The sequence below is a fragment of the Sebastes umbrosus genome, chromosome 10 (genome assembly GCF_015220745.1).
Source record: "Sebastes umbrosus isolate fSebUmb1 chromosome 10, fSebUmb1.pri, whole genome shotgun sequence".
Taxonomy (NCBI): Eukaryota; Metazoa; Chordata; class Actinopteri; order Perciformes; family Sebastidae; genus Sebastes; species Sebastes umbrosus.
Genome location: NC_051278.1, coordinates 18,201,619 through 18,221,492, shown reverse-complemented (window position 1 = coordinate 18,221,492; position 19,874 = coordinate 18,201,619). Strand labels below are relative to the sequence as shown.

Sequence of the window (19,874 nt, the reverse complement as noted above, 5' to 3'; positions counted from 1 at the left end):
GTCCCTTTCTATCTCACAGTCGTTCTTGGCACACAGAGTTCAGAATTTCTAATGGATTAAATTATATTATTTTATATATTATGTGCTCTTAATATGACCATTGCAATGGGACAAGCCAGAAATTATATATATTGATTTTATCCCACAGAGACCCTGGAAAACTAAGATTGTATTATGACATCACCAGTCAAATATTCAGCCTTTCCTTCACATCAGGTTGCTTTGAGTTTGTTAACCCAATTTAATATCTCACCACGGTGTGCATCTCCTCCTCAGGTGTGTACGGCGTTATGAGAACCATCTGAATCGCTGCCATCCGTGCTCTTCAGCCATCTCACCATGCGGCCGGTTCATTGCCTCAGGCTCTGAGGATAACTGTGTAAGTTGTAATACTCTCTTTCCTTACACAGTGTGTGTGTGTGTGTGTGTGTACACGCCACCTATAAATATTTGGTTTTATGAGTTCAGTGAGAACAGTGATAGTAAAATGCAAAAAAATGATGGCATTCAAACGCACTCGTATTGAAGGGAGACGCCACCGCAGTAATGCCGACTTGTTTACTTCCATAATGCAATCTGTGTTATGTTGTCTTTTTTGTATCTGTTACCATGTGTGTTGAATTGTAGTTGCAGTTCATCAGAGGCATACGCAGCAAAGTATTCTGACTTACAACAATAAATTATTTTAGATATACTTTATATTGTTTATAACTTACTTGATCTTGTAAAGCAGAAGGACAGCAGGAAAAAAACACAGCACATCTTTATCAGTTTCACCTCCATTTAAGGTGAGGATTGTTTGTGCTTGACTCAGAGATTTTTATTTGGACTCGAGCCTTTTTCCGTGGAAGTCAAATTCAACATTCATGTCGAAGCAGAACTGTTTAATTGCTTTTCCAGACTGCGCCTTATACTTGCTTTCAAGACGTTTTCAGAAGACTGCCTCCCTTTTCCTTATCCATCTCTCTTTTCTTCTGGTGTACGTGCTTGTTGAAAGCAGTGGAATAATATATGCATGCTGCTGGTTACTATTAATTATGGGGACTCAGCGCAGCACGGACATTTGAGAGCATCTCTGTCGAGATCGGACATTTCCAACGCTTCTTGGAAATCGGGAGAGTATATGGTAGTGAGCTTCACCGTATTTATTTGTAGCTGCCCTGAGACTTCCATAAGCCAGACACATTTGTACTTGTCTCAATATATCAAAAAGCAATCATGGAAAAAAAATAACCTAAATACTTTAAAAAGACTCCCTAGATCATATTACACATTTTCCAAAAAAACATAAGGCCAAAAACAATCTAAGTGGAATATGATTTCAGTGTGGTCACTATTAACCTGTTGTCTATTCAGTATTGCCCCTGCTCTCCGCTTCAGTTACAGTTGATATAAACTGATACATCTGGGGATCCACGTGATATTTAAGCATTCCTGAAAGAATGTCTTTCTTCCAAGTATCTAATGCCCTGTTAGGCACCACACACGTCATATGCCTTAAACAGGAGACACTCTACCCATGGACCGTTTGACGGAGCTCACTTGAAGCGTTTTTCGGGGAAACATAATACAAAACAGCTGCAGGAATCTGATGAGTCGTCGTCTGGTAACAAACATCTCCACATCTGTTTTTATCTGTACTCCTGGTACTGAAGCAAACGAATGTGTCTCACTGATTGTATTTAGAAAAGAAAAAAAAACTGTACTAACAAACTGATAACACATTAATATCTATTCGAAGATTTCAATTTGAAGTGTTGATTCTAAGATGTCTACACAAGCGGAGCGCAAATATCTTATTGTGCAGTGCACCCAAGGCCAAGTGTAAAATCCACACCTATACTTAACACCCACAAGTAAAGGGATGATAAGCGTGATTTTTACCGCCTCAAAGTAGAAAATAACTAATAAATCTGCAAGGGTTCATTAGGATTGTTAATTGGTCTCAATTGCCACTTCAGTAGCTCACTATTTGAGTGCTATGAATGTGTTTTGATATTTACACCTGTACAATCTGTTAAAGAGTTTTTAGCATTTTTTCTACATTTAAAGGGCAACTTGATACGAACTGAAAATCTTGTTTTCGTGTGTCGGTACACTGTGGCATCACTGTTGGGCGTAGTTACAGGTGCAACAGAGCAAACTTCTGATCACACCAATCAGTGATGCTAGGTGCTGCATACAACTCACTTGAGACTTTCAACTGGAGAGTTCGGTGAAACACCACCTTTCTGACACTCTATAACAGTGGTTCTCAACCTTTTTTTGGCCACCTATCTATTATCCAGGTGCCTTACCGCCCCCATTAATTAAAATGTGTGCTAATTGTCTCCCCTGAATATAATTATTCTGGAATATCATGTCATTGAATGCCAGATAAAAAAAGATATTATATCGGCTTTTGTTCATGTAGTCTATCTCATTCATTTCAGGCATACGTGTATGACATCCGCAGCAGCAGCTACCTCCACAAACTTCAGAAACACTCAGACACGGTGCTCAGTGTAACTTTCAACCCTGCCACACCAGAGGTAAGAACCCATCTTTACTATCTGTCTTTGTGGTTCTGTTATTTCCTTTCTCTACTCCTCTACCATGCATTTAATGCCCCATCTCCCAGAACTGAAATATCTCATCATCTTGAATTTAGTCTTATTTCTCTACATCTCTACAAGCTATTGACCAGAGTAAATATTCGGTACAGTTTCAGTAAATGTCCTACGTTCACTTTTTTCTTACTGACATCAGATATCAGACAGCTGAAGTAAAACCAGAGATTGTTTTTACTTTCCAGAAGTGGACCTATATTAACTTTGTGTAAACACCCCAGGGGACATGCATACAGGCAAAAGTGTTAATGTGTGTTTACTTTCAAGCATCTCGAACAGGTATGAAAGAAAAAAATATTTAAAAGTAAAGATAAGAGGTCATGGTGAAAAAGCAGTGTCAGTCAGAGGTCAGAAATTGCTTCACCTCTCAAGTCTGTATTTTACTTGAATTTCACTCTGGAAATGTTGTAAAATACACATTTCCAAAGTGAATATAGGTTCTCAGGATATACAGTAGTACAAATATGTAAAGCGCTTTGTGATAATTAACAAATAGAAATAGTAATATGTTGTTTTTGAGTCATCTTCATGTGATGTGATTTTAAAAAGATAGAGACCATCCCAAAGTTCAGGGTGGGTGGACTTGTATGTCAGTAACCTCACAGAATTTCTATTAATAGCCAGGAACAAATTCAATATAACAATGAAGCTAGAAATAATAAGCTGAACTCTTTGTAGCATTTCATATGTATAGGATGGGTGTACGTGTGTGTTTCAGTATCTGGGTGCAGACCTTTGTGTCTTTGTCTATACTCTCTATACGTACCGCACAGTATAGCGCAGGTGTTAACAAAACACCCAAGAATTTCAATGTGTATAAACCCAAACTAAAAATGCTGCTTGCATCTACAAACAATACTGAGACAACACAATTTTTTTTCTAAATGTTAGCCTCATGTACCAATAATACCATTTTCATTTCAAATGAATATCCCCCAAATCGCTGTGGCTTTAACCAGTGGTGGCCAGTTAAGAGTCCAATCAGATAATGACTACCGCTCTATCGTGCCATAACCCTATGGGACTGTTCACCGTGCTGATCCACGTCTATGACTGGCTGCCTGCAGGGTTGTTCCAGCCGGTGATTGGCTGCACAGTTCCACAGTCGACAAAAGTTGTATACAGGGTTGTGCTTGTTCAGCCCAGGATCTGCTTTCCAACTTTAATGTGGATTGTTTATACAATTTCTAACTGGGTCCATTGTAGTTTAATGTTGTACCATTTTGTCTCTGTCACATCCATTTAGACAGAGACAGAATTCAATATCTATGGCACTGTGTGTGCCAAATGTAGAAATGCTTTGAATGCTTCATTTTGGGATCTCTTTATTTCAATTTGTCACCACAATTAATTTAAAGCTGTTTTTTTTTTTTTTGCTTGGCCTACTATCAATCTAAACTGGTAGATATTAGGGCTGTCAATCAATTAAAATATTTTATCACAATTAATCGCATGATTGTCTATAGTTAATTGCGATTAATTGAAAATTAATAACACATTTTTTATCTGTTCAAAATGTACCTTAAAGGGAGATTTGTCAAGTATTTAATACTCTTCAACATGGGAGTGGGTAAACACGCTTGCTTTATGCAAATGTATGTATATATTTATTATTGGGAATCAATTAACAACACAAAACAATGACAAATATTGTCCAGAAACCCTCAAAACTACTGCATTTAGCCAAAAAGATATGCTCATAACATGGCAAACTCAAGCCCAACAGGCAACGACAGCTGTCAGTGTGTCAGTGTGCTGACTTGACTATGACTTGCCCCAAACTGCATGTGATTATCATAAAGTGGGCATGTCTGTAAAGGGGAGACTCGTGGGTACCCATAGAACCCATTTTCATTCACATATCTTGAGGTCAGAGGTCAAGGGACCCCTTTGAAAATGGCCATGCCAGTTTTTCCTCTCCCAAATTTAGCTTGGAGCATTATTTAGCCTCCTTCGCGACAAGTTAGTATGATAACTGAGTCCGCTACAACATAAAAATCGCAAGTTGCGTTAATGCGTTGAAGACGTTTGTAGCATTAAAACTAATTTGCCTTATTATTGTGTTAACTTTTACAGCCTTAGTAGATGTCCATAGAAATGTAAAACTGTAGTGTCTCGCCAAGGAAAACATGAAGTAAAGCTTAACACAGGACAAAGTTACTTGTCTGTCTTGAAATGCTATTACAGGAAAAGAAGAAACAAAAGTTTAAAGCTGTACTTTGTACCAGCATCCTTTCAAAATCTCCCGAGCATTTCTTACAGAGCAAAATTTCCTTTGGAAATGTTTTATTGTCTGCTTAATGATTTTCCTTTGGAACTGTTCAAAGCAAATAGATTTGCAAAAGAAGCATTTTAAAATGTAATATCACAACCTCTGCTGGATGTCTTATGAGACCTCTTGTTGACTGTCTTTTGGCCTTGAGGCACATGTTTTAAATCTAATTTATGTCCATCTGTGTAACTCCATTCAGTTAAACTTTGCAGCGCAATGATACATTCAGATTTCCAAAGTGGAAAGTTTGATCTGTGGCCATTAACTGGCTGAATTACAGTAATCTGCAGAGTTTGAAGACACACTTCATCAGTCAGAGCATGCTCGCTCCCCATCAGCACTGCTGCACATTGTGTTCTGTTTGATAGGATATGCTCTCAAAGCAAGAAACTAAAAAAAAATCAAGAAAGATTGGCGCTATCGACTGAACCTTTATTGTATTTTCCACCACGTGTCAGGTGATAAATTGAGATACTGCTTTAGCCTTAATCAAACTGAACATTGATATGATAAATTAGGACACAAATGTGAACACTTACTATAGTTGCAGTAATACTTTGACAAATTATTTCCACATGGTAATCTGGCCATATTTCTTTGAAAATATTCAAATTTGTGCAAATAATCAAAACCTTCTAGTTTCAGTGTAATATGTTTCCTCTTCAGTGTAATATCATGTATCATTCTATCAATCAGATGTTTTTCATGAGGTCATCTCCTCTTGGCCGTCACGTCTCCGATTTGTGTCACTAAATATCTCACACTACATGAACCTGCCAAGATTTGACCAGATTGAAATCGTCAAATTCACAAATGTGTGAAAAAATTGGAGGGCTCCATAGGGTCTGCAGCTACATAAAGAGCCACGATAAGTCTTCCCACCTTGAAAATCAAACCATGCGAAAAGTTATTAGTTCTTAACATAGGATTTATGTTGTGTTGACACATATTGACTAAGTGAGAGCCATTGAATCCTAAAACAATTAGTTAGGTGCAATGGGCCTGGGCCTTGTGTGTGAGAGTAGGATTTTGGTGGCTTTTAATATACTTTTATTATTGTTTTTTCAGGCTTGATGTCTACTTTGGTACTGTAGTTGTCTGTCTCATTCAAATTTTAAGCACATAAATAGTTGCTCATAAAATAAACATGCGTCATACTAACCAACAACCAGTGCTGTAGTTTATTAAATTAACTGTCTGCTCCAGTGTTTGTCAGCTGCACACGGCACAGCTACCTTTTTGTCTGTCCACTCAAAGGGGAACGGGCTGTTCTTGAACAGTGACTGAAATCAACATTCACTGTGGCCTATTTAATCTTTCTCGAGACCTCTTAGAGGGAGGAAGACCTCTGAAATTCTTAGGAAATTGAGACAAAACTGTATGAAATTGAAAGATTCACATCCTGTGACCAAACTTTGTCAAATTAATTTCAGGGTGGTTTGACAAAACAATCCCACCCTGAGGTCTACTTACTAGCTTTCAACCGTATCACACAAGCTGCGTTCGGTTCCACAATGTACATAAACCGTACGCCCCGCTCCATGTTCAGGGAATGTCGGTTAAGGGAACTTCCCGCAACAAAATTCCTCCATTCGGACCAGCCTGCAATGTCACAGACATTATTTCCTCCGTGCGTTATCCTGGTAAACACCTATAGGATACCTGTTGCTGCTAGTGTGGAAATTTTACACTACTGAAATAAAATATTCAGCATATATTGAAAATAAATAAACTTGGTGGTGTCCTCCTGGAACCCCGAATGAATAGTTAGATATCAATAACATTATCGTGAAACTCTGCAATACCCGATGTAACAGCGATGTCTCCAACGTCAGCTGCGGCATGAGTACTGTACTCAACTGTTGGTTAGGTTAGGTTATAACTACAGCAGCTATCATTAGCACTGACAACTAACATTAACGTTTGTTGTAATATTGAAGTTACAGAGCCGTCACTTCAATATCGTTTTGGCTAGCATAGCCCTAGTATAAAACCTTAGTGTAAAACCAATGGTACGCAAATTGCATACTATTTCCAGTGAAATATTACAGTATGCAATGCTGGACACTATGCCTGCATAAATATCCCACAATGCAATGCTGTAGTGACAACAACATTGACGGACAGCTCTGTAACATCACTAACACTTCAATTTAACTGTGTAAGTATAAGATTTCTCTTTGCTAGGCGTAATATATATTTTAAATTAATTCAGAGACAAACCGTTGTTTTTGGTCACATGAGGTTAGCACTGGTTACCATGGTTACACGTCTCCAACCGGCAAGGAGGCTCTCAGTAAGTGACGACGTAAATTACTGCTCAGTGCGTCCGAAAAGATACACGCTACTGTTTATTCACACAAAAGTATGTTGAACGATAGTACACATATTGGGTATGTAGTGCATGCTATGTGATTTCAGACGAAGCCATTGTCTTTATTAGTGGAAGGAGTTTGCTCAGTTGTCATGGAGATGGATCTGTTGACATGTGAGCGCAGTAATGTCTTGATTTCATCCATAATTTATGGCTTCTCGTCTGTGTTAGCTTAAAGTCAAGAGTCGAAGTTCATCTTTCATTCTTCCGCTCAGTCTTTAACTTGAAAATAGTAGCCGAACAAAACAATCTCAAGGTCCACTTACTAGCATTTTACAGATTTTTTTTTTTTCAGTTTGCTCACTTGTCATACAGATGGATTGTTTTAAGACAGAAATCTCTCCTTCTGACCCATTAAACTCCTATTATATACATATATATTGATAATAATCATATTAATGTCATTACATTTACATAGTTATATTATTTGTATTACAATGCGTAGCTTCAATTATTATATGCAATTGGTCAAGATGCATTATTATGCTAATAATTAAATGTTTTTCAACATTTAGCACCCTGCAAAGTTGACATAAAAATAAAAACAAGGGATCAGCAAGGCAGGATAAATTGTGTAGGTTTCAGGATTTGCCACTTGGTTTAGAAAAATCTGAATAATACAGTAAAGAACCAGTGAAATGTTGCTGATGCATCTTTACATTGCTGCAGATTTATGTTGCTGCTAAACATGGTTATACAGTTATACAGTCCAGTTATACAGCTTTCAGATGAAGCACACTGATGGCGCATAGTTACAGAAAGCTCGCCTTCACATTAACTGAAAAGGGTGTCTTTCCTGTTCCTCAGACAGAGGTTGATAATTTACTGATGTATTGAGTGTCTGGCTCGGCGTTGTGAGGCTGCTTCTAGTTAAACTTGATCCGGTTGATCTAATGTCTGACTGGAATGGATCCATACATATCTATCTTTATTTTTCTTCTGCTTGTGGCCAAAAAAGAGACGTGTGAATAAAAAAAATTATTAGAAGTTCAAGAAGTCTTGGGAAATGGATGGTCACTCTTACAGTGAACTGAGACCAAGGCCATGTGATGTCATAATGGTAACATCACTGTATTTCCTGAGCCTGCGCTTTCTCCTTACAAAGACATGAAAAAGTAGTGGCAAAAAGTGTCCCCAACCTGTGCTCACCTTGCTTTTTAGCCACATTTGAGGGCCAGATGTTCTTCATATTTACTGCTGTGAGAACCCTCGGATGCAAGGCACAGACAGATAATGCAATGCATATTTTCCACTCATTTTTCACTCATGTTTTCCACCGTAATACTTAAAAGACCATCAAGCAGGCAGATCTACCTCCGGGGTTCATTCCCTCAGGTTTATTCCTGTACTTTAGTCTGTAATGAAAGATCCCAACTTTTACTGTCTCTTCACTTTGTTGTCTAGTAAAATCTTGTGTGGGATTTCACATGGCATGCCTCTGTAAAGTTTTTGTAAGCTCTCCTGTGTTGTGCTACCATAAAAGTAGACTTGCAAATTATACTGCAAAAGTTGCAAAGTGGGTTCACACTTGCAACAGGAGTGATTTTGTCTCTGCTGGTTTCATTTCTTTTCAGAATAGAGTTAAGGGAGGCAAACTAAGCTGTATCCAATTTGAGTAGCGCCTGGAAACAAAGCGTGTATCTGAAGCTACATCCTCCAATGACTTTAGGAATTTAAAAGCTCATATAAGTAAAGGCAAAGAAAAATGCTGTACCCAGAGGCGAATCGACAGGGACTTCAGAGAAACAGGTTACTAGGTCAGACAAGAGGAATAGACTTCATGGGGCTGTGCACTATTTGGGTTACTCAGATTCCTGTACTGTCTCATCCCGCGTTGACGATAGCTCCAGTTACATTGTTCCACATCAGCAGTGGAAACATCTTTGTTGTATTTGCCAAAGGTCAGCTTATTAGTAGTCAGTGGAGTGTCCTCTCTTATTCCTTAATTTGTTTTCAGTGGACTGTTTTGAATGTAGACTATTCTAACATAATTTCTTTAATATATTTTAAGAAAAGATGTTGAACCTCTTGTCTATTGTTACTTCCATTGCTAAATTATTCTTCATTCAGACACCTTGGAGTTCTAATTGGCAATATTTTACATTTCAGCATCACAATGAGCAATTTGTGACAAAGAAGCTGAAGCTGATTTAGGGTTTTTATCTTAGAATCTCCTCTTTCTTGATTAAAAAGGGCTTGTTTGTGCTACTTTTGCGTCCGTGATTGAAAGGATGGCTTTGTGCTTTGTACATCGAATCTCACTAGTGCAGTGCTCGTCCGGAACGGGCCGATTGCTTGGCCCCCGGAAGTTCAGCTTGCAGCGTTGTTGAGAACTGCAGTATGGCTGCTTGCACCCACCAAGTGTGAAGTTGATTGGATGAACGGTTCTTGAGATATGCGAATGGCAGTCATACATACATTCACAGACAGGCAGACAGCGCATACTTCCTGTATAGTTGGATGATGCTGCTACAGCTCCTCCTATTGGCCAAATGGCACTGGATTTGCCTTGGTTACTTAGGCAGCATATCTACACATGTCCACCAAATGTGGTCACAATAACACAAAGCGCTCAGGAGATATGATATTTTTTTGTAATAAAAGCCCTGCCCACAGCATTTGAGCTAAATTTGAGGGCCAGTTATAGTAAAACTGTATGGAATCAACAATCCAAAAAGTAGCTTTGTTTGTTTGTTAGTACAGCTGCGAACAGCGCAACAAGTACAAAAAGGACATTTTAGAAAATGAAAATTTAACGTTGGTTAAATATCAGTTCAAAATATAGCAGGATTTGCTCAATTTAAGGCAAATTACTGTTGGCGGTTAGCTACTATGGTGAGCCTATGGGACTAACTAGCTTACTGCTACTTCCGCTGCCTTACCGGAAGTTACGCCCATAATCGTTTCTACAGTAACGCCCCTGAGAATAAGGTGGATAGTTAGATTGAGCACTGAGATTGGTCACAAATAGCAAAGCCCTCATCCTTAACTGTTCTCTGTATGCTCTTGAGCTTCTACCACCTTGTTTATGTAAAAAGAGAGAGTCTTAAAAGACTTAGAGTAGGGGCCCAATAAGGAATAGTTCTCTACAATCTGAACTTTACAACGGATTCAAGAGGAAAGAGACAAAAAGTGTTAACAATGACGTTAAAGTCTCCTTGTGTTATGTCTGCCTTTATTAGACGTGACTCATACTATATGAATTTGAAAATTTGTAAAAGTTGTAACTTTCAGCTGATGGATGGTGCAGTAGGAGATATTTACAAGCCAGAGCCATCAAATGAAAACGGGAGTTTTGCTTTTGAGTAATCCTAAACCAGGTGTTTCAGGCAGAGTTTTAAACATACTTGAGTTGCCGTGTCATCATCTTTTGTGTAATTTCCGTTCTCTATATGCTGGCCAAAATGACAAAAAGATCAAATTTAAAAACAAAGAACGTTCTGTTTTGTTTTTTGGTTTAAAAGATTTGAGGATTGATGAAGATTTTGTGCAACAAAGTGTTCTTAGATCACAAGACACTAAAGATAGACTTCAAAACTACCAAACATAAAGAAGTTTTACTAATCTGACATAAAGAATGTTGAATTATAAAGTGTGTTTAAATCATGGTGAGCATGGTTTCCACAAGTGTGTTTGTTCCTGTGAAAGTATCCTTGAATAAGACAGCCCATCGGTCCCAGAGACACCGCTGCACTCTGACATATCTGGTCAATAAATGCATACACGTGTGTGTTTGTTGTAAGGGGATGTGAAAAGAAACAGAATCCAGTACTCTTTTAGTATTGTTTATTTCAACAATAGTATCAGAATGAAATAAGATCTATTAAATAATGTTTTCAGTTTTCGTCTTTTGATTTAGTGTAAACTCTCTGAACTCTTTCCCTCAAATACTTTAGACCTAGTTTGTACTTCATGTGTTGGAGTTAGTGCAGGACTGTGACCGCTTACTGACACAAGCAGCTGTCTCTAAAAGTTAACATGGTCTATCATCCCAAATAGGAAGATGAACAATGAGTGAATCATCTCACTGGCTTTCAAGCTCAGTGCTTCTCTTGTCTCCATGTGTCAGCACGCATCATCTTTGCTCTTTGCAGGCAGGAAAAAGATGCAGCTGCCGTCCCACTAGACCTTTTAACTGTATCTTATCATTTTGGCCATTTGGCATTTGAAAAGCTTTCCACACTCCTTAGTCATTTTTTTATAGTTTATCTCTTTGTTTCCTCGTTGCCTGACCCAAGAGAGCAAAACATGCTCTTCTTACTGTAGTGGCCAGACAGTAAATACAGAGGTGGACTCTGCTGTTTGCTCCAGAATGTCACATTAGAGTGAGACACAGACTGAGCTGAGACAGCCTCTCTGAATTCAATTGGCCGGCGTTCAACACAGCTGGAAGGCAATGAACAGGAAGTGAGGAAATAAAGAGTCTGGATCCAAAGTTGCATGAGGCATTTTCAAGTATCAAAACCTTTCACATATAGGAGACAGCATTTTCTCAGTTGTCCATGTTTAGTTGGTTAGTTGGTGTTAGTTAATAGTGTTGTCCTTTCTTTGCCTGAATACCCAAAATATGAAGGACAGGACACTGTGTAAATTGGAATGACATGCAGCATTATGTCTGGTCTGTGTAGCTTAAATGCATTAAAGGAACAGTGTGTAACATTTCGGGGGATCTTTTTGCAGAAATCGAATATGCTGCCGTCTGACTTCCTCATTAAGTTCAAGGATGACCTCTGAGCGAGGCGAACGGCATTACCACAGTTTTGCACTCGGTAGCTCACGTTACTGCAGTCTTGGAAAGGGAGGAGTGAGCAGAGGGGTACTCAGTTGGTTGCAGTCTGCAACCACAACCCTACATGCCGCCAAATCCTACACACTGCACCTTTAAGGTAGCTCATATATGAACATTTACAGTTGTCATGAGCACAAAATTATGAAATAGCATATAATATGTCTAACTAACTAAACTAAAGATTACATATCCAGGAGGTTTATGATTGAACACTTTGAATGCACAGCGATCAAACTGATGTAATGTTAAAATAAGTTTTCCTAAATGTAAGTGTTTCTTTTGAGAAAAAAAAACAGTAGAAAAAAAAACTACATAAGATTTATGATTTAACAAAGAGGATATAATGTGTTAATTGATAAGTTTTTGGTACCGGTGACACACTAGTTTCCCTGTTTCCAGTCTTTATGCTAAGCTAAGCTAACCAGCTGCTGGCTCCAGCTACATACTTGTCGCACTCTTCATCATACAGATAGTCATGTTTAAACAAACAGATACTCAACAAACACAGAATACATTTAATGTTGTCAAGAATGTTTTTTCTAACTTGATGCTACCGGCGGAGGAATTTAAAGGGGAGAACCTGAGTTCAAGCGACTAACCAGTCAGTTTGGATATGCAGTATTTCACATTCATTATGCAACCATTTTGGTGATGACATTAGACTTGCTTTTAAAATAGCTGAGATATTGACAGGGCTAGCGCTCCAACACATTGAAATAATAATGTGTTCTGTCATTGTGTTAAGCCCTAGTATACATTTCCTGCCTTTTTCTTCGAGAAAGAAAGCAGCTAACAGCAGCAACAGCAGCAACACAGCTGCTGGAGCAGACACGGAATGCTGTGAGTCTGATTGTATCTGTGTTTCTCTGCGTTCTGTAACATTCACGCAGATGGGCCTGTCCAGGGCCCTATAAATGAGATCTACCTTGACTGTCAGAGACAGATGGATGAACAGGAAGCGAGTTTTCGCCGGACAGATATAAATTTACTGTTACTTTCATTATTTGGATGGTTTTAATTGCCATCAGTAATAATAAATAGGATAAGAGCTGAGGTTAGATTAATGCAAACTTGATTGAAAATGTATTAAAGAACAAAACAGTGAAGAATTTCATGTCTCCAATGTGATATGAGTTTTATTTTCCTGAAGCTTTAATTACAATGGACACTTTCTGAATACAAAAAGTGTCTTTAATTCACTGCCAATATAGCTGAGCAGTGCCTTCAGTTACCAATTTTGACTACTATCAGTTCCCTAATTGTCAATGGAGAAATAAGAGACATTTATAATAAACAAGACGGAGGCTTAACAGCAACAAAAATAAAAGTTAGCTGGAATGTAGATTTATATAGAACTTTGTGTGTTGATACTATGATGGCATGAGAGAGTTAAAAAGATCTCTATGGGATCATATACGTAAGTCACCACCAATACTATCACCACTAGCAACAGATTCTACTTGTTTTTCACTGACAGTTCATGTACTTGTTATCAAACTGGTGACCCTGGTGACCGTCTGCTCCTTTTCCCGTCTCTCATGCAGAGCTTCCTTTCCCATGTACAGTACAGAACATCCTAGTATGTTGGCATTTGTGTCTGCACTCTACGACTGATGAATGATATCCTTTGGGAGGGAAAACACATCGCTCCTCATATCTTCAAAGCTTCATTCTATTGTTCATATCAGTTTCTGCAGACAGACACTTTCTTTTGTCCAGAATGACAATATTTGACACTAATCCAACCCACATTGCACAATTTCTTAATCATGATTTTTTATTCCTGCTTTGAACTTTAGATTTGTGGTCTTTTTTTCCGTGGTATCAAGCCAGCACGTCTGACCATAACTTAGATTTTGTAACATGCGTGACAAGCCATGTAAATTCTCAATCTGATTTACGATCCCTGTGTTCATAAAAAAGATTTTAATGAAATTTTAATACACTAAACAGAAAAACAATTAAACAAAAAGATCATAAAAGAGGATGGGCGCCCATATTTTCAACCTTTTATCATGCATGACCTGTCTTTGAGATTATTAAAAGTCAAATGTTTTTAGAAAAGTGACAAACATATGCTTGGAAATGATAAATCATCAGTGGTGACAGGATTGCATATGGACATCTGCCATTGCAAATAAATCTTTAAAACAGAGAAATCTATGAAAACGGTGTTTCCTATAAGTGGGATGCTGAAGTATTACAAGTATCTTACTTGTGATGGTCCAACATGACCCCATGCTCCACGTCTACAGCGAATCGCAAGAAGTTTTTACATCTGACCCTGATGGTCGCCCAAAACCCTCTGTCCTCAGCAGCTTAGCTTGCTTCAGCCTCACTGAACAAAGGTTGAAGGTTGCAGACATGGAATGTGTCGGATCACATATGTTTGCTATGACGTTTAAATTCCATTAATGTTAATTAATTCCATTACCTTTTTAGAAAACTGTGATTTAGCCTCAACTCCACACTGCAAGTTTACACGGACAAGTGCAATGCCTAGGCGATTACACAGTCTAATGGTTTTGGATGGCAGCTAATGAAGAGAGCTGTGGTTGCTAATGGAGCTGCTCTCTGACCCCTCTTAAGTTTTAAGTGGCTATTTTAGCAGCTCGGGGGCAGGACCCAGACAGCTTGACTATTGTTGATTAAGGTCATTGAGCAGGAGGTCAGGAGAAAGAAGACTTCTTTAAAATAGAAGAGCTAGTGAAATGAGCTGTCAAACTGTTTGTTTCGTGGGAGAGCCTCAAACATTTTTACAAGCTAAAACACTAGTACAACACATGCTTATGTAGGTGTAGTGTTTGTTCTTACTTGGCTGCCTTTTTGCTGAAATCCTCTCGTCTTTGGGCTCCACACACACCTGCAAATCTTCTGTGTGTCTATAGGAGAGGTGACGCAACGATCACCCGTCAAAAGAAGATTAAATCCACCCCAGTTTAATCTTTTGTATCTTTGAGTCATCCTCAGATCTCAGCTATTGTGACTCCCTTTCCCAGCACAGGCATCTGCTTGCTGGTAAAAGATGAGTTCTGCTGCATAAAACAGCTTTAATACATGGGAAAAAATGATGGACTATTGTTGTACCAAATGTGTTTTTTATCACTGCTTGGCAAATCGTTGTTTTCCAAGATTCCCGCTGTTAGTATACTTTAAAAAGATACTCTGTCTTTACAACCACCGGAAAAAAATCGCTGAAATCATTGATGCTCCTCAGCAGATCTGGACATTCCCCCAAGCATTCACTTTATGTTTGCAACTTGTTGCGTTGTTTCCACTTATTTTTTCATCATGTAGGATTTGTGAACTTTAAGTGGGATTAAGTGTAGTACAAATAACCTTGGCTTGAAGTAGTATGGAATTGATTTGAAATGGTTTGTCACATGCCCTGGTCTTACGCATCACGTATGCTTGAAAATAAAGTGAAAATAGAGCCGTTTATTAACAACTGTCTTGGATGATGAGTGTTCCATCGTATCATATTCTCTACTTTGAGCAGCTGCAGACATGAATATGTATCATGAGCCTCGTCTCCTATTGTTATTGCTGCTGATTGGCTGTCAGAGTGTTGAGGTAATGTTCCCTCACCCTCATCTGCTCTACTTGCTGATAGAAACAGATGAGATAATCCTCCCTTCTTGTTAAGAAATATAATGAAGAAGTGATTGTGTACATGTGTGCGTGTACCGCATCCACATGTTGGTTGGAGTGTGGTGTGTGTGTGTGTGTGTGTGTTTGCCTAAATGGCTGTGCAGGGTGTGGGTTGATGTTAGTTTATTGATATGTGGGTGGCTTATTAATGTGTAAGCAGTTGACTCACCATGACTACCACTGTCAGGAACCTCAAGATTAAACAAAGTTATATAACAAAGTTCAGGCCAGGAGGCTTCATGTTTTTTGTGATATATGGCAGGTATGGAAAATCAAGAATTTCTACAAGAAACTCAGTATGGATCTTGGCCTTGGTGATGTTAGTCTTCTTTTTAAGGAAGCAGGTGTGCTGTTATGCAACTTGGACCTCTAAAAATAGAGTCTTAACAATGAGAGTGCTGTGTGACACAGTTCCTGTGAAATAACGAAGGTTACAATATTGTAATAAGCACAGGCGGGGCCCTCTACTGGACTCTATGGGTAATTCTCTCCTCCAATCACACGCACACATTTGCCCACTGAAAATTTGCATTTAAAAGTGTAGCCAGCCAATCAGGACGTACCTGAATATATGCGGACCCCACAGTATATAAGGCAACACAAACCACTGTCTACTATCCTTCAGCAAGCGCCGTAGGAGCAGCAGGGCCCCTAGGTAGAGGGCTCCACCTGTGCTTATACAACTAGGGTTACGAAATTGTAACCTCTGTTCTAACTCACACAGGCTCCGCCCTCTGCTAGACTTATGGGTACAGAGGGTGGAGCAGAGGTATGAGACAATCCTCGATCCACCAAACACTGCAAAAAGGAGAGAATAGACCCAACTGAACAGGACAGGGGATCTAGCCTCCTTTCCTCGATCCAGCGTTGGAACCCTTGACCACTTTCCAGGCAATGGTGGATCCTGCTCTTGCTGCCAGGATGGTCTGCACAACCTGTACTGACAGTCCAGCCCTGCTCAGCCTGTCCCTCTCAGGAGCCAAACCTGGAGAGGATGGCCCAGAGTGGGCCACCAACATCTGACTCATTTCCGCATACCACGGTGCCGAGCGGCAATCTGGGGGTACCTGAATGTCCGACAACTGCTCCTGACTCACTCTCTCCAACAGGGAAAGGATGAGGCAGATAGGGTTGGGCGATATGTTCAAATTTGTCAACCGGCCATCGTCAGCCCAACAACCGGCGATTGCAGATATATTTGTGTAACTGTGTGTGTGTGTGTGCGCGTGGTGCACTGTGTTCAACTGTTCTAGCGGCGGAGCATCGTAAAAAAGAGAAGAGGAGAAGAGAAAGAGAAACTAAATAAAACTCACCAAAACCGTCTTGGTTAGTCTTTCCAACAATCACCAACACTGGTTTGGTCGAAGTAAACCCTTATTTCACCGAGTTAGATGTGAAAATAAATCACCTCTGCATGTGCAGCAGCCCCAGTTGCACCACCAGATGTGCAGCCGCCATAAACCCCAGCGCCTGCAGGACGGTCAATGCCGTCACAGTCGCATCCCGCCTCACTTTGCCAACTGCCTTCTGCAGGGCCGTCTGTCGGTGTTCCGACAGAGTGGCCCGCAGCCTACGTGTGTCGAACACAACCACCAGATACTCCACCTGTTGGTGTGGCAGGGGGCCGCTCTTCTTCCAGTTGATTGTGAACCCCAACTTGATTAGGTGTAAGATAAATTGGGCCATGTGGAACATAGCCCATTCTCTGGACTTGGCCATGACGATGAGGTCGTCAAGATAAAAGAAGACCCTCATGCCATGGTCGCGCAGCGGCTGCTGGTGTCAAATCTTGGGCAGCGCTCGGCAGGCTGGGCAAGCTGGTGGCTCTCTGTGTGGTTTGCGCCAAGGTGCTCGAAGCAGGCATCGGGAAGATCCGTCCCGGCAATGGCCGAGACATGACAGGCACTGACGAGGTTCTGGAAGCAGCAACTCCATCCGTGGAGATGAGCAGTTAGTGGGCAAATCTGAAGAGAAAAAGGATAGCAGACAGCGGTGTGTGCTGCCTTATATACCGTGGGGTCCGCACATATTCAGGTAGGAATGTCCTGATTGGCTACACTTGTGCAAATTTTCAGTGGCCGTGTTTGTGATTGGAGGAGAGTATTACCCATAGAGCTCCGTAGAAAGTGGAGCCTGTGTGAGTTAGAACCACAAGAGTAAAAGTTGAATGTGATGTCATTTTTTTTTCTGTCTCTCCTAGCTGCTAACTGGGACCCTGGATGGGAAGCTGAGACTGTTTCAGTCCAACAGTGGGGCCCGTCTGTCTCATGACAACAGTGCTGCTGTGCATAGTGTCCCCAACATGACTGTGTAATTACAGCAGGCTGCTGCAAAGACCATGCAGGTCTCATTAAAGCAGTTCCAACCTCCTGGCTAGGATTTTACTGGGAAAGGAGAAAGTAAGGGGTTTTGTTTGTAGTTGTTAAATGAAGATCTAAAATAGATACAAGTTTAAAGAGATTTTGTTCTTCTTGTTATGTGCCTGTTGTGTTCTTCTACTCCTGTGCTTCATTTCAGCTCATCTTTGTAAAGCCTCCAGTATGTACATCATTAGACCGCGTTTCTTTTGACATTATCAGTGGCTTGATTGAATACCTTTCATCAGATTCATTTAACCACATTTCTGTCATGAGATGATGTAATATGTACTCAATTACAGATAATTACAGATAATTTTGCCAAAAAAAAAGTACTAGCAGAAGTTGTTCCCATCCGTCCGTGCACATTCTGGATGGTCCAGCATCAGATTTTCTTTGTTCAGCATGTGGAACAGATGTACTTCTATATCCCTGGCTGTGACCACTACTTAACAGATCAACACAAAGAGCTATGACATCAACTGGGTGCAACCTATTTGGCTGCCAGACACAGATGCTACTACTGTTCATACTGACACACCCGTCCACATTGTTTGAGCTGTACATGTACTCTTCTCACCAGCAGTCGCAACAAAATGTCAGCTAAGACTAACAACTGTAATGGAACCTAATAAAAAATAAAGGACACTGTGAAATATAAGATTTAAAAGGGCTTCATTGTTGGTTATATGTATGTCAAGTATAAATGAACTGTTACACCCTGGTTACAATACATGCCTATGCAGCTGTGTTACTGCATGTCTCAAGGTTCTACTTTAGGACCACTTGTGTTTTCCGTTTCTGATTGTTATTAGTTACTATTATATATACTACAATGTATACATTGAAACTATGTCAAAGCCTTATTTATCACATATATAAAGACACTTTGCAATCTGACTTTAACATTATACAAACTTGGTTGTCAGCTAAGAAACCCATAAAAAAAAAGTCTTACACAATGGTCTTTGGTATAAGTCAGAACCTCAAGTCCAAATCCAAGTCTCTGGTTTTAGTTTGTAAAAGACGGTACATCTCTCCAGAAAGTTGATCAAATGAAATAGCTGGGATTATGGATCGACTCTGGACTTACCTTTAAACCACACATTGATCATATTATAAAAAAAAATAGTTAATTTTGGTAGCGGTGTTCTTCTGTATTGTTCCAGTCTTAATGTTATAAATAGACTTACATAACAATACTGAACTATGCTGACCTGACGTTGGTCAAAATTCTTTTAAAGCCAATCTCCTTCCTCTAAATGGCATCTGTAATAGAGTCTGTGTTGTTTTGTATTGCTTTGTGAGTGTTTGTTTTGGGACACCGTTGAAAATGGGATAATACATCGCAAGGGCTTCATCCTAAATGTGATAAATTTGAATAATTGAATACAATATATTGACAATTTTTGATTGACTTTTTTGGGGGGGGGATCATGTCAACAGTCAAAAAAAGTATATGTATTACCAAAGTAATAACTACTGGAGACTACATTATTTATGCTTTCAGGTTCAATATTAATCTTTTTCCTTCTCAGTTTCGTAAGTATAATCCCACAGTTAATAACTAATTAATACATCCCGAGGACATTTCACTGGCAACCACTTTATTTTCTTTAACGTTTAGAGATCGGGCACGATTTTCACTTTTTCATGCCCAGAAAAAAACTATTATATAAACTCCTACTATTTCTCACTACGCTGCCATTATCGCTGCCGACATGTTCTAAACCGCAGCTGTCTTAGGACAGGCTGAAGGAAAACTCTACCTATCTGCAAAGGAATGAAATTTCAAGCGTCACTCATCCTCCGTCCATTAGGA

General features: G+C 39.5%; 1 protein-coding gene across 2 annotated transcripts in view; it reads left to right on the top strand.

Moving 5' to 3' along the window:
* Positions 1 to 18,782, top strand: part of wdr27 (WD repeat domain 27) — a 48,760-nt gene extending 29,978 nt beyond the window's left edge. For both annotated transcript variants that reach the window (XM_037783136.1, XM_037783135.1), the window contains 3 exons: positions 277 to 379; positions 2,433 to 2,531; positions 17,896 to 18,782. In XM_037783136.1, the coding sequence (XP_037639064.1) occupies positions 277 to 379; positions 2,433 to 2,531; positions 17,896 to 18,009 (316 nt within the window). In that variant the 3' untranslated portion in view covers positions 18,010 to 18,782. The remainder of the gene's footprint in view (positions 1 to 276; positions 380 to 2,432; positions 2,532 to 17,895) is intronic.
* Positions 18,783 to 19,874: the final 1,092 nt, after the last annotated feature.